Source organism: Neopsephotus bourkii, unplaced genomic scaffold (genome assembly GCF_033783945.1).
Source record: "Neopsephotus bourkii isolate Nb327-2 ecotype Australia unplaced genomic scaffold, CSIRO-AGI_Nbou_v1 NB_1834, whole genome shotgun sequence".
In the NCBI taxonomy this organism is placed as follows: Eukaryota; Metazoa; Chordata; class Aves; order Psittaciformes; family Psittacidae; genus Neopsephotus; species Neopsephotus bourkii.
Window position 1 is genome coordinate 1 of NW_026902307.1, and position 14481 is coordinate 14481.

The 14481-nt window shown below is 45.0% G+C and overlaps 1 protein-coding gene across 1 annotated transcript; it reads left to right on the plus strand.

Moving 5' to 3' along the window:
* The first annotated feature begins 5537 nt into the window (after nucleotides 1–5537).
* SUPT16H (SPT16 homolog, facilitates chromatin remodeling subunit) lies at nucleotides 5538–13743 on the plus strand. The gene is made up of 6 exons (XM_061343951.1): nucleotides 5538–5603; nucleotides 6311–6403; nucleotides 9291–9461; nucleotides 11389–11541; nucleotides 12499–12645; nucleotides 13573–13743. The coding sequence occupies exons 1-6, from the start codon at nucleotides 5538–5540 to the stop codon at nucleotides 13726–13728; spliced, it is 786 nt and encodes a 261-aa protein (XP_061199935.1). The 3' UTR covers nucleotides 13729–13743.
* Nucleotides 13744–14481: the final 738 nt, after the last annotated feature.

Sequence of the window (14481 nt, forward strand, 5' to 3'; positions counted from 1 at the left end):
GGGGGGACGGGGGTTAATTAGGGGTTAATTAGGAGTTAATTAAGGTTAATTAGGGGTTAATTAAGGGGGTAGGATCGTTAATTAGGGGGTGATGGGTGGGGACAAAGGAGGGGGAGGGGGGTGCCCCCCACGCCCCATTGTAGAGCCCCTATTAAAGGCTTCTTAATTAATGGGTCTTATTAATTAGCCCCTATTAATTAATGTTAATCGCCATTTTTAATCACCACTGATTAATCCCCATTGGGTAATCCCTTATGATTAATAGCCATTATTAATCCCCAGTGATTAATAAATATTAATACCTATTGATTAATCCCTTATAATTAGTCTTCAATGATTAATTGCTGTTACAAACCCCATTAATCCCCAATAATTAATCGGTATTATTATTTTCCATTGATTAATCCCCACTGATTAATCCCGGTTGATTAATCCCCAATAAATAATTGCCATTATTAATCCATATTAATTAACCCCCATTGATTAATCCCCGTTGATTAATCCGCAGTAATTAATCCCCATTATTAATCCATACTGATTAACTTTAATAATTAATCACCATTGATTAATCCCCATTGATTAATCCCTTTTATTATTTTCCATTGATTAATCCCCAATAATTAATCGCCATTATTAATCTATATTGATTAACCCCATTAATCCCAACTGATTAATCCCCCTTGATAAATCCGCAATAATTAATAGCCATTATTAATCAATTTTGATTAATCCCCGTTGATTAATCCCGATTGATTAATCCCCAATAATTAATCGCCTTTATTAATCTATATTGATTAATCCCCATTAATTCCTGTTGATTCATCCCCAATAATTAATCGGTATTATTCTTTTCCATTGATTAATCCCCATTGATTAATCCCCGTTGATTAATCCCCAATAATCCTATTAATTGATCCCCATGAATTAACCCCATTCATAACCATCATTCCCTATTAATTGACCCCATTAATCACCACTAATTAATCTCCTTTAACCTCTATTAATTCAGCCCCATTGATCAGTCCCCATTATTCCCCTTTAATCTTACATTTACTAACCCTCAAATAAATTAATACATCATTAATTACCCTTATTAATTAGTCCTTCATTAATTAACCCCCTTATGAATCCATACATTATTTAATTCCTTATTAATCCTCCATTAATTAATCCCTTTATCATTAATCCTGTCATTATTAAACCGCTTATTAATTAATCCATTAATTAACCCCTTTATTTATTAATGGACCCTTGACCCCCCTTTGCCCCCATTTCCCCCTCATTATGCTCATTAATTACCCCTTTATTATCCCCCTTATTAGGGCTCTTATTGATTAATCCCTTCTTTGAATACCCCTTCATTAACTTCTTATTATTTAGCCCTCATTAATTAAAAACCTTTAACCCCTTATTAATTAACCATTCATTAACCCCCATTAACCCCCTTATTAATTAACCCTTCATTAATTAACCCCCATTAACCCCCTTAATAATTAACCCTTCATTCATTAACCCCCATTAACCCCCTTATTAATTAACCCTTCATTAACCCCCATTAACCCCCTTATTAATTAACCCTTCATTCATTAACCCCCATTAACCCCCTTAATAATTAACCCTTCATTCATTAACCCCCATTAACCCCCTTATTAATTAACCCTTCATTCAGTAACCCCCATTAACCCCCTTAATAATTAACCCTTCATTTATTAACCCCCATTAACCCCCTTATTAATTAATCATTCAGTAACCCCCATTAACCACCTTAATAATTAACCCTTCATTCATTAACCCACATTAACCCCCTTATTAATTAACCCTTCATTCATTAACCCACATTAACCCCCTTATTAATTAATCATTCATTAACCCCCATTTACCCCCTTATTAATTAACCCTTCATTCATTAACTCACATTAACCCCCTTATTAATTAATCATTCATTAACCCCCATTAACCCCCTTAATAATTAACCCTTCATTCATTAACCCACATTAACCCCCTTATTAATTAATCATTCATTAACCCCCATTAACCCCCTTATTAATTAACCCTTCATTCATTAACCCACATTAACCCCCTTATTAATTAATCATTCATTAACCCCCATTAATCCCCTTATTAATTAACCCTTCATTCATTAACCCCCATTAACCCCATTATTAGTCAACCCCTTCATTAATTACCTTATTAATCCCCATATTAATTAACCCTTCATTAATTAAACCCCTCATTAGTAACCCCTTCTTTAATACCATTAACCCCCTCTTTAAGCCACTTTAATTACCTCCCATTAACCCCCTTCTTAACCCTTCATTAATTAACCCCTTATGAATTAAACTTACATTAATCACCCCCATTATCCCCCTCATTAACCCCTTCATTAATTAACCCCCATTAACGCCCTTATAAACCTTTCATCAATCAATTAACCCCATTAACCCCCTTATTAATTCACCCTTCATTAATTACCCCCATTCCCCCCTTTAACCCCGATTACCCCACAAATCACCCCGATCACGTCACGAATCCCCCCGATTACGTCACTAATTACTCTAATTACGTCCATAACCACCGTAATTACGTCATAACCCCATTAATTACCTCATTAATTACTCCTTTCATCATAAATAAGCCGCTCCTCCCCCGTTTACCTCACGCCGTCCACCAGAGGGCGCCGCCGCCTTTCCCGCGCTCCCGCGTCACGTGACGCCGCCGCTTACTCCCCCCCCCCACTTTCGCCCCGCTTATCCATGATTAATCCCCATTGATTGATCCCCGTTGATTAATCCCCATTAATCCCCCTTGATTAGTCCCCAATAATTAATCGCCATTATTCATCCCTATTGATTAATCCCCAATGATCACTCCCCATGTATTACTCCCCATCGATTAATCGCCATTAACCCCCCATAATTGATCCCCATTGATTAATCCCTGTTAATCAATCGCCATTTCTCCCCATTGATGAATCCCCATCAAATGCCTTCCATTAAGGCTCATTTATTAATTCCCATAAATTAATCCACATTAATTCTCATTAATTATTCTCCATTAATTAATCCCCATTGATTGCTCCTCATCAATTAATCGCCATTAATTAATCCCCATGGATTAATGTCCATTGGTTAATCCCTTTATCATTAATCCTTCATTATTTAATCTCTTATTAATCCATTAATTAACCCCCTTGTTAATTAATGACCCCTCGACTGCCCTTTGCCCCCATTTCTCCCTATTATCTCCTTCATTAATTACCCCTTTATTATCTCCTTATTAGGTTTCTTATTAATTAATCCATTAAATACCCCTTCATTAACCCCTTATTATTTAGCCCTCATTAATTAAAAACCTTTAACCCCTTATTAATTAACCGATCATTAACCCCCATTAACCCACTTATTAATTAACCCTTCAATCATTAACCCCCATTAACCCCCTTAATAATTAATCCTTCATTCATTAACCCCCAATAACCCCATTATTAATTAACCCTTCACTCAATACCCCCATTAACCCCCTTATTAATTAACCATTCATTCATTAACCCCCATTAACCCCATTATTAGTCAACCCCTTCATTAATTACCTCATTAATCCCCATATTAATGAACCCTTCATTAATTAAACCGCTCATTAATTAACCCCTTCTTTAATCCCATTGACCCCCTTTTAAACCCCATTAATTACCTCACATTAACCCCCTTAGTAACCCTTCATTAATTAACCCCTTCTTAATTACTTTTCATTAATCACCCCCATTATCCCCTTCATTAACCCCTTCATTAATTAACCCCCATTAACGCCCTTATAAACCCTTCATCAATCAATTAACCCCATTAACCCCCTTATTAATTCACCCTTCATTAATCACCCCCATTCCCCCCTTTAACCCCGATTACCCCACAAATCACCCCGATCACGTCACGAATCCCCCCGATTACGTCACTAATCACTCTAATTACGTCCATAACCACCGTAATTACGTCATAACCCCATTAATTACCTCATTAATTACTCCTTTCATCATTAATAAGCCGCTCCTCCCCCGTTTACCTCACGCCGTCCACCAGAGGTCGCCGCCGCTTTTCCCGCGCTCCCGCGTCACGTGACGCCGCCGCTTCCTTCCCCCCCCCTTTCGCCCCGCTTATCCATGATTAATCCCCATTGATTGATCCCCGTTGATTAATCCCCATTAATTAATCGCCATTATTAATCCATATTGATTGATCCCCGTTGATTAATCCCCCTTGATTAGTCCCCAATAATTAATCGCCATTATTAATCCGTATTGATTAATCCCCAATGATCACTCCCCATGTATTACTCCCCATCAATTAATCGCCATTAATCCCCCATAATTGATCCCCATTGATTAATCCCTGTTAATTAATCGCCATTTCTCCCCACTGATGAATCCCAATCAAATGCCTTCCATTAAGGCTCATTTATTAATTCCCATTAATTAATCCACATTAATTCTCATTAATTATTCGCCATTAATTAATCCCCATTGATTGCTCCCCATCAATTAATCGCCATTAATTAATCCCCATGGATTAATGTCCATTGGTTAATCCCTTTACCATTAATCCTTCATTAATCTCTTATTAATCCATTAATTAACCCCCTTGTTAATTAATGACCCCTCGACTGCCCTTTGCCCCCATTTCTCCCTATTAACTCCTTCATTAATTACCCCTTTATTATCTCCTTATTAGGTTTCTTATTAATTAATCCATAAAATACCCCTTCATTAACCCCTTATTATTTAGCCCTCATTAATTAAAAACCTTTAACTCCTTATTAATTAACCATTCATTAACCCCCATTAACTCCCTGATTAATTAACCATTCATTCATTAACCCCCATTAACCCTATTATTAGTCAATCCCTTCATTAATTACCTCATTAATCCCCATATTAATGAACCCTTCATTAATTAAACCCCTCATTAATTTACCCCTTCTTTAATCCCATTGACCCCCTTTTAATCTCCATTGATTACCTCACATTAACCCCCTTAGTAACCCTTCATTAATTAACCCCTTCTTAATTACCTTTCATTAATCACCCCCATTATCCCCCTCATTAACCCCTTCATTAATTAACCCCCATTAACGCCCTTATAAACCTTTCATCAATCAATTAACCCCATTAACCCCCTTATTAATTCACCCTTCATTAATTACCCCCATTCCCCCCTTTAACCCCGATTACCCCACAAATCACCCCGATCACGTCACGAATCCCCCCGATTACGTCACTAATTACTCTAATTACGTCCATAACCACCGTAATTACGTCATAACCCCATTAATTACCTCATTAATTACTCCTTTCATCATTAATAAGCCGCTCCTCCCCCGTTTACCTCACGCCGTCCACCAGAGGTCGCCGCCGCTTTTCCCGCGCTCCCGCGTCACGTGACGCCGCCGCTTCCTCCCCCCCTTCGCCCCGCCCACCCAACCCCAGAGCGCAACCGGAAGTCGCGGCGGCGCCGTCACTTCCGGGTGCGGCCCGGACCCCCCGCTCAATGGCGCTCAGCATCGATAGGGACGCGCTCTACCGGCGGCTACGGCGACTCTATGGCGCATGGGAGGTACGCTATGGGGTGCTATGGGGCGCTATGGGGCGCTATGGGGTGATATAGGGGGGGCTATGGGGGTCCGGAGCGGAAAACGGGGTTGGGGGCGGGAAGAGTGGTGACGGGGGGGGGGGGGGGGTAATGGCGCGCTATGGGATCGTGAGGTAACGAGACCTAAAGGGGGGAGGTATCGGGGTCTGTGGGGCGCTGTGGGGTTGTAGAGGGGTCTGTGGGGATCTATGGGGCGCTGTGGGTGTCTGTGGGGCGCTATGGGGATCTGTGGGGCGTTGTGGGGATCTGTGGGGCGCTATGGGGGGTTATGGCGGGCTATGGAGGGCTATGAGGGGAATGAGGGCTAAAGTGGCGGGCTATAGAGGTCTGTGGGGGTCTATGGGGCTCTATGGGAGGTTATGGGGTTCTGTGGGGGGCTATGAGGGGAGAGAGGCCTAAAGTGCCCGGCTGTAGAGGCCTGTGGGGGTCTATGGGTTTCTATGGGGCTCTATGGGGGTCTATGTGGCTCTATGGGGTTATGTGGGGCTCTGTGGGGTTCTATGGGGGTCTGTGAGGGGCTATGGGGCTCTATGGGGGGGGAAAGCATAAAGGGAGGGCTATGGGGGTCTGTGGGTTTCTATGGGGGTCTATGGGTGGCTATGGGGTCTCTATGGGTCTCTATGGGGTCTCTATGGGTCCCTATGGGTCTGACGCCCCCCTTTGTCCCCCAGAGGGGAGAGGAGGAGCTGGGGGGGGTCGACGCCATCGTGGTGGCCGTGGGGGTGGACGAGGAGATCGTGTACGCCAAATCCACAGCGCTGCAGGTGAGATCTGGGCACAGAACGGGACTTTTTGGGCAAAAACGGGCGTTTCGGGGGGAAAAATGGGTATTTTGGGGGAAAAATTGGTATTTTGGGGGGGAAATGATATTTTAGGGGAAAACTGTGATTTTGAGGGGAAAATGGCATTTTGTGAGGGAAAAATGGAATTTTGGGGGTGAAAATGGCATTTTGTGAGGGAAAAATGGAACTTTGGGGGTGAAAATGGCATTTTGTGAGGGAAAAATGGAATTTTGGGGGTGAAAATGGCATTTTGTGAGGGAAAAATGGAATTTTGGGGGTGAAAATGGCATTTTGTGAGGGAAAAATGGCATTTTGGGGGTGAAAATGGCATTTTGAGGGGTGGAAATGGCATTTTGAGAGGAAAAAACGGCATTTTGCGGGGAAAAATGTCATTTTGGGAAAAACATTATTTTGTGCGGAAAATGGCATTTTGTGAAGGAAAAAAGGCATTTTTTGGGGTGAAAATGGCATTTTATGAGGGAAAATGGTATTTTGGGAGGGAAAAATGGCATTTTTTGGGGGAAAAATGTCATTTTGGGGAAAACATCATTTTGGGGGGGGGAAATGGCAATTTTGAGGGGAAAATGGCATTTTGTGAGGGAAAAATGGAATTTTGGGGGTGAAAATGGCAGTTTAAGGGGGGAAAATGGCATTTTGTGAGGGGGGAATGGAATGTTGGGGGCAAAAATGGGATTTTTTGTGGGGGAAATGGCATTTTGGGAGGAAAAATGGCTGTTTTTGAGGGAAAATTGCATTTTTGGGGGGAAAATGGCATTTTTGGGGTGAAAAAAATGGCATTTTGTGAGGGAAAAATGGCATTTTAGCAGGTGGAAATGGCATTTTGAGGGGAAAAAATGGCATTTTGGGAGGGAAAATGGTATTTTTGGGGGAGAAATGGTATTTTGTGTGGAAAAAATAGCATTTTTGGGGGGAAAAAGGCATTTTTTGAGGGGGGAATGTAATTTTGGGGGCAAAAATTGCTTTTTTTGCTGGAAAATGGCATTTTTGGGGGGAAAATGGTATTTTTTGGGGGGGGAATGGCGTTTTTGGGGTGAAAAAAATGGCATTTTGTGAGGGAAAAATGGCATTTTTTGGGGTAAAATGGCATTTTGAGGGGAAAAAATGGCATTTTGGGAGGGAAAATGGTATTTTTGAGGGGAAAATGGCATTTTTTGGGGAGAAATGGAATTTTGTGGGGAAAAAATAGAATTTTTTGAGGGAAAATGGCATTTTTTGAAAGGGGAATGGAATTTTGGGGGCAAAAATGGTATTTTTTGGGAGGAAAATGGCTTTTTTTGAGGGAAAATGGCATTTTTTGGGAGAAAATGGTATTTTTGGGGGGGAAAATGGCATTTTTGAAGGGAAAATGGAATTTTTTGGGGGGAAAATGGCATTTTTTGGGTGAAAAAATGGCATTTTGTGAGGGAAAAATGGCATTTTAAGGGGGGGAAATGGCATTTTTGGGGCAAAAATGTCATTTTTGGATAGGAAAATGGAATTTTGGGGGAAAAATGGCGTTTTGGGGAGGGGAAATTGCATTTTGGGGTGGAAATGGCATTTTTTGGAGAAAAAATGTCATTTTTGGGGTGAAAATGGCGTTTTGAGGGGGAAAATGGCATTTTGGGTGGGAAATGGCTTTTTTGGGAGAAAAATGGCTTTTTTTGGGGGGAAAAATGGCATTTGGGGGGGAAATTGTCATTTTGGGAGGAAAAATGCCATTTTGGGGCAATAAATGTCATTTTACAGAGAAATTTGCATTTTGGGGGGGAATCATTGTCATTTGGGGCAAAATCTCATTTTTTGGGGGGAAATGGAATTTTGGGGCAAAAAAATCGTCATTTTTGGGGGGAAAAATGTCATTTTGGGACAAAAAATGTATTTTATGGAAAAAATCATCATTTTGGGGCAAAAAACGTCATTTTGGGGGGGAAATGGCTTTTTTTGGGAGGGAAATAGTCATTTTGGGGCAAAAATAGTCATTTTGGGGAGGAAATTGTCATTTTTGGGGGGGGAAATGTCATTTTGGGCCAGAAAATCGTCATTTTGGTTGGAAAAACGTCATTTTCGGGCAAAAAAAGGTAATTTTGGAATAAAAATGGGCATTTGGGTGCAAAAAAAAGGTCATTTTGGGGCAAAAAACATTTTGGGGTGGAAAAATGTCATTTTGGGGGGGGGAAATGTCATTTTGGGGCAATAAAAGAAGGTTTTGGGCAAACCCCACCACTTTGGGAGGAGAAACACTGGATTTGGGCCAAAAGCACCAGGTTTTGGGGGAAAAACACCCAGTTTTGGGCAAAACCCACCACTTTGGGGGGAAAACCAGCAGTTTTGGGCAAAACCCTATCTTTTTGGGAGGAAAAACACCCGGTTTGGGCCCCATTTCCTCCATTTTGGGCCCATTTCCCCAGTTTTGGGTCCATTCCCCCCCATTTTGGGTCCATTCCAGCCCATTTTGGGCCCATTTTAACCCATTTTGGGCCCATTTCAACCAATTTTGGGTCCATTTTTAACGCATTTTGGGTCCATTTTAACCCATTTTGGGCCCATTTTAACCCATTTTGGGTCCCTTTCCCCCATTTTGGGTCAATTCCAGCCCATTTTGGGTCCATTTACCCCATTTTGGGCCCATTTTAACCCATTTTTGGTCCATTTCCACCATTTTGGGTCCATTTTAACCCATTTTGGGCCCATTTTAACCCATTTTGGGCCCATTTTACCCCATTTTGGGTCCATTTTAACCCATTTTGGTCCATTTTAACCCATTTTGGGCCCATTTTAACCCATTTTGGGTCCATTTTAACCCATTTTAGGTCCATTTTAACCCATTTTGGGCCCATTTTAACCCATTTTGGTCCATTTCCCATTGCAGACGTGGCTCTTTGGCTATGAGCTCACCGACACCATCCTGGTGCTCTGTGCCCAGCGCATCCTGCTCCTGGCCAGTAGGAAGAAGGTGGAGTTCCTCAAGCAATTGGTGCCCCCCAAAGGGACCGAGGGGGGCAATGGGGTCCCCAGCATCAGCCTGCTCGTCAGGGAGAAGGTAAGGGGCTCTATGGGGTTTCTATGGGGGTCTGTGGGGTTCTATGGGGCTCTATGGGGTGGGATATAGGGGGTAATGGGGGGGTCTATGGGGGGTTCTCAATGGAGGGCAATGGGGAGGGTATGGGGGGGTCTCAGTGGGTGGTTATGGTGATGATGGGGTCTCCATGGCGATGATGGGGTCTCCGTAGCATCAATGGGGTCTCCATGGTAACGATGGGGTCTCTATGGTTTTAGTGGGGTCTCCATGGTGACAGTGGTGTCTCCATAGCATCAATGGGGTCTCTATGGTTTCAATGGGGTCTCCATAGCATTCATGGCGTTTCCAAGGTGATAATGGCGTCTCCATAGCAACAATGGGGTCTCCATGGCAACAGTGGCATCCCCATATCATCAATGGGGTCTCCATAGTGACCTATGGTCTCTATGGTTTCAATGGGGTCTCCATGGTTTCAATGGGGTGTCTATGGTACCTATGTGGTCTCCATGGTAACGATGGCATCTCTATGGTTTCAATGGGGTGTCTATGGTACCTATGTGGTCTCCATGGTAACGATGGCATCTCTATGGTTTCAATGGGGTGTCTATGGTACCTATGTGGTTTCCATGGTAACGATGGCATCTCTATGGTTTCAATGGGGTGTCTATGGTACCTATGTGGTTTCTATGGTAACGATGGCATCTCTATGGTTTCAATGGGGTGTCTATGGTACCTATGTGGTTTCCATGGTAACGATGGCATCTCTATGGTTTCAATGGGGTGTCTATGGTACCTATGTGGTTTCTATGGTAACGATGGCATCTCTATGGTTTCAATGGGGTGTCTATGGTACCTATGTGGTTTCCATGGTAACGATGGCATCTCTATGGTTTCAATGGGGTGTCTATGGTACCTATGTGGTTTCCATGGTAACGATGGCATCCCTATGGTTTCAATGGGGTGTCTATGTGGTTTCTATGGTAACGATGGCATCCCTATGGTTTCAATGGGGTGTCTATGGTACCTATGTGGTTTCCATGGTAACGATGGGATCTCTATGGTTTCAATGGGGTGTCTATGGTATCTATGTGGTCTCCATGGTAACGATGGCATCTCTATGGTTTCAATGGGGTGTCTATGGTACCTATGTGGTTTCCATGGTAACAATGGCATCTCTATGGTTTCAATGGGGTGTCTATGGTACCTATGTGGTTTCTATGGTAACGATGGCATCTCTATGGTTTCAATGGGGTGTCTATGGTATCTATGTGGTTTCTATGGTAACGATGGCATCTCTATGGTTTCAATGGGGTGTCTATGGTACCTATGTGGTTTCCATGGTAACGATGGAGTCTCTATGGTTTCAATGGGGTGTCTATGGTACCTATGTGGTCTCCATGGTAACGATGGCATCTCTATGGTTTCAATGGGGTGTCTATGGTACCCATGTGGTTTCCATGGTAACGATGGAGTCTCTATGGTTTCAATGGGGTGTCTATGGTATCTATGTGGTTTCCATGGTAACGATGGCATCTCTATGGTTTCAATGGGGTGTCTATGGTACCTATGTGGTCTCCATGGTAACGATGGCATCTCTATGGTTTCAATGGGGTGTCTATGGTACCTATGTGGTTTCCATGGTAACGATGGCATCTCTATGGTTTCAATGGGGTGTCTATGGTACCTATGTGGTTTCCATGGTAACGATGGCATCTCTATCCTTTCAATGGGGTCTCCATGGTAACGATGGCGTCTCCATAGCATCCATGGGGTCTCCATAGCATCCATGGGGTCTCCATAGCATCAATGGTGTCTCCATGGTAACGATGGGGTCTCTACACTTTCAACTGGGTCTCTATGGCGATGATGGGGTCTCCATGGTACCCATGTGGTCTCCATGGCGACGATGCCGTCTCCATAGCAACCCCCCCCCTTGTCCCCCCCATAGACGGAGAGCAACCAGGCCAACTTTGAGCGGCTGCTGGAGGCCCTGCGGGGCAGCCGGGGGGGGAAGCGCTTGGGGGTCTTCGCCAAGGACCAGTTCCCAGGGGACTTCCTTAGGGCCTGGAACGAGTGCCTCAGTAAGGAGCCCTTCGAGAAGGTCAGTGGGGGGCAATGGGGGGCAGTGGGAGTCAATGGGGGCAATGGGGGTCAATGGGGGGCAATGGGGTCAATGGGGTGTCCATGGGGTCAATGGGACCATCAGGGCACAGATGGGGTATCCATGGTGTCAATGCAGTCTCCATGGTAACGATGGGGTCTCCATAGCATCAATGGGGTCTCTATGGTTTCAATGGGGTCTCCATGGTACCGATGGGGTCTCCATAGCATCAATGGGGTCTCCATAGCATCAATGGGCTGTCTATAGAATCCATGGGGTTGCCATGGCAACTATAGGTTCTCTATAGCATCAATGGCATCTCCATGGTAACGATGGCGTCTCTATGGTTTCAGTGGGCTCTCTATGGTACCCATGTGGTCTCCATAGCATCAATGGGGTCTCCATGGTAATGATGGGGTCTCTATGGTTTCAGTGGGGTCTCTATGGTACGCATGTGGTCTCCATGGAAACAATGTCATCTCTATGGCATCAATGGGGTCTCCATAGCATCAATGGGGTCTCCATGACATCGATGGGGTCTCTATGGTACCCATGTGGTCTCCATGGTAACAATGGCATCTCCATAGCATCAATGGGGTCTCCATGGTAACGATGGGGTCTGCATGGTACCCATGTGGTCTCCATGGTAACAGTGGTGTCTCCATAGCATCAATGGGGTCTCTATGGTACCCACGTGGTCTCCATGGTACCAATGGGCTCTCCATGGTACCAATGGGGTCTCTATGGCACCAATGGCGTCTCCATGGCAACGATGGGGTCTCCATAGCATCAATGGCGTCTCTATGGTACCCATGTGGTCTCCATGGTAACGATGGGGTCTCCATAGCATCAATGGCGTCTCTATGGTTTCAATGGGGTCCCTATGGTCCCCACGTGGTCTCCATGGCAACCAATGGCGTCTCCATGGCAACCATGGCGTCTCCCCATTGGCTGCAGGTGGACATCAGCGCGGCCGTGGCCTACACGATGGCGGCCAAGGAGGAGGGGGAGGTGCAGCTGATGCGCAGGGCGGCCGCCATCACCTCCGAGCTCTTCAGCAAGTTCTTCAAGGAGAGGGTCATGGAGATCGTGGATGCAGATGAGGTGGGACCCCAAAACGACCCAAAATGAGCCAAAAATGGGCATTTTCGGACCAAAAATGCACCCCAGGGCCAAAAAACAGCAATTTTCAGCACCAAAATACACCTTAGGGCGAAAAAACGGCGAGTTTCAGCATAAAAATAGCAAGTTTTAGGCCAGAAATAGAGGTCAGGACCCAAAAACAGCGAGTTTCAGCCCCAAAATAGCGAGTTTCACCCCAAAACAGAGCTTTTCACCCCAAAAATAAACTCAGGAACCCAAAACCAGCGCTTTTCATCCCAAAAATACACTCAGGACCCCCAAAATAGTGCGTTTCAGCCCCAAAACACACCCACACCCCCATGGTTTTCCCCCATTTTTCCCCAAAGCCCCCCATTTTCATCCCCAAAAGCCCCATTTTTCACCCATTTTTCCCCCAAAATCCCCATTTTTTGACCCAAAACCCCCATTTTTCACACATTTTCCCCCAAAATCCCCATTTTTTCACCCATTTCCCCCAAAATCCCCATTTTTTGACCCAAAATCCCCATTTTTTCACCCATTTTCCCCCAAAATCCCCATTTTTTGACCCAAAATCCCCATTTTTTCACCAATTTTCCCCCAAAATCCCCATTTTTTGACCCAAAACCACCATTTTTTGCCCATTTTTCCCCAAAATTGCTGTTTCTCCCCCATTTTTCCCCAAAACCTCTGTTTTTTCCCCCATTTTTACCCAAAACCCCCATTTTTCGCCCATTTTTACCCAAAATCCCCATTTTTTTACCCCAAATCCCCATTTTTTGACCCAAAACCCCCATTTTCTCCCCATTTTCCCCAAAACCCGTTTTTTCCCCCCATTTTTCCCCAAAATCCCTGTTTTTCCCCCATTTTTCCCCAAAATCCCTGTTTTTAGCCCATTTTGACCCAACCCCCGCTGTTCCCCCCATGCAGAAGGTCCGTCACTGCAAGCTGGCCGAGGCCGTGGAGCAGGCCCTGGAGGACAAACGCTTCCTGGGGGGGGCCGACCCCGGCGCCGTGGAGCTCTGCTACCCCCCCATCATCCAGAGCGGGGGCCACTACAGCCTCAAGTTCAGCGTCGTCAGGTGAGCCTATGGGGCAGACCCATAGATTCCATGGGGCAGACCCATAGATACCATAGGGCAGCTCCATAGCAGTGGAGCTCTGCTACCCCCCCATCATCCAGAGCGGGGGCCACTACAGCCTCAAGTTCAGCGTCGTCAGGTGAGCCTATGGGGCAGACCCATAGATTCCATGGGGCAGACCCATAGGTCCCATAGGGCAGCTCCATAGCAGTGGAGCTCTGCTACCCCCCCATCATCCAGAGCGGGGGCCACTACAGCCTCAAGTTCAGCGTCGTCAGGTGAGCCTATGGGGCAGACCCACACATTCCGTGGGGCAGATCCATAGATTCTATGGGGCAGACCCATCGATTCCATGGGGCAGACCCACACATTCCATGGGGCAGACCCACACATTCTATGGGGCAGACCCATAGATTCCATGGGGCAGACCCACACATTCTATGGGGCAGACCCATAGATTCCATGGGGCAGACCCATAGATTCCGTGGGGCAGACCCACACATTCTATGGGGCAGACCCACACATTCTATGGGGCAGACCCATAGATTCCGTGGGGCAGACCCATAGGGCAGACCCATAGATTCCGTGGGCAGACCCATAGATTCCATGGGGCAGACCCATAGATTCTGTGGGTCAGCCCCATGGATTCTATGCCTCAGCCCCATGGATTCCATGCCTCAGCCCCATGGATTCTATGGCTCAGCCCCATGGATTCCATGGCTGAGCCCCACATCCCCCTCTCCCCCCCCCAGGGACC

Excerpts from the sequence above, each read along its gene's own strand:
- SUPT16H (XM_061343951.1), top strand. The coding sequence starts at position 5,538 with ATGGCGCTCAGCATCGATAGGGACGCGCTCTACCGGCGGCTACGGCGA. Across the intron at positions 6,404-9,290 it reads CCAAATCCACAGCGCTGCAG|ACGTGGCTCTTTGGCTATGA; the intron begins GTGAGATCTGGG and ends TTCCCATTGCAG. Across the intron at positions 11,542-12,498 it reads GTAAGGAGCCCTTCGAGAAG|GTGGACATCAGCGCGGCCGT; the intron begins GTCAGTGGGGGG and ends CATTGGCTGCAG.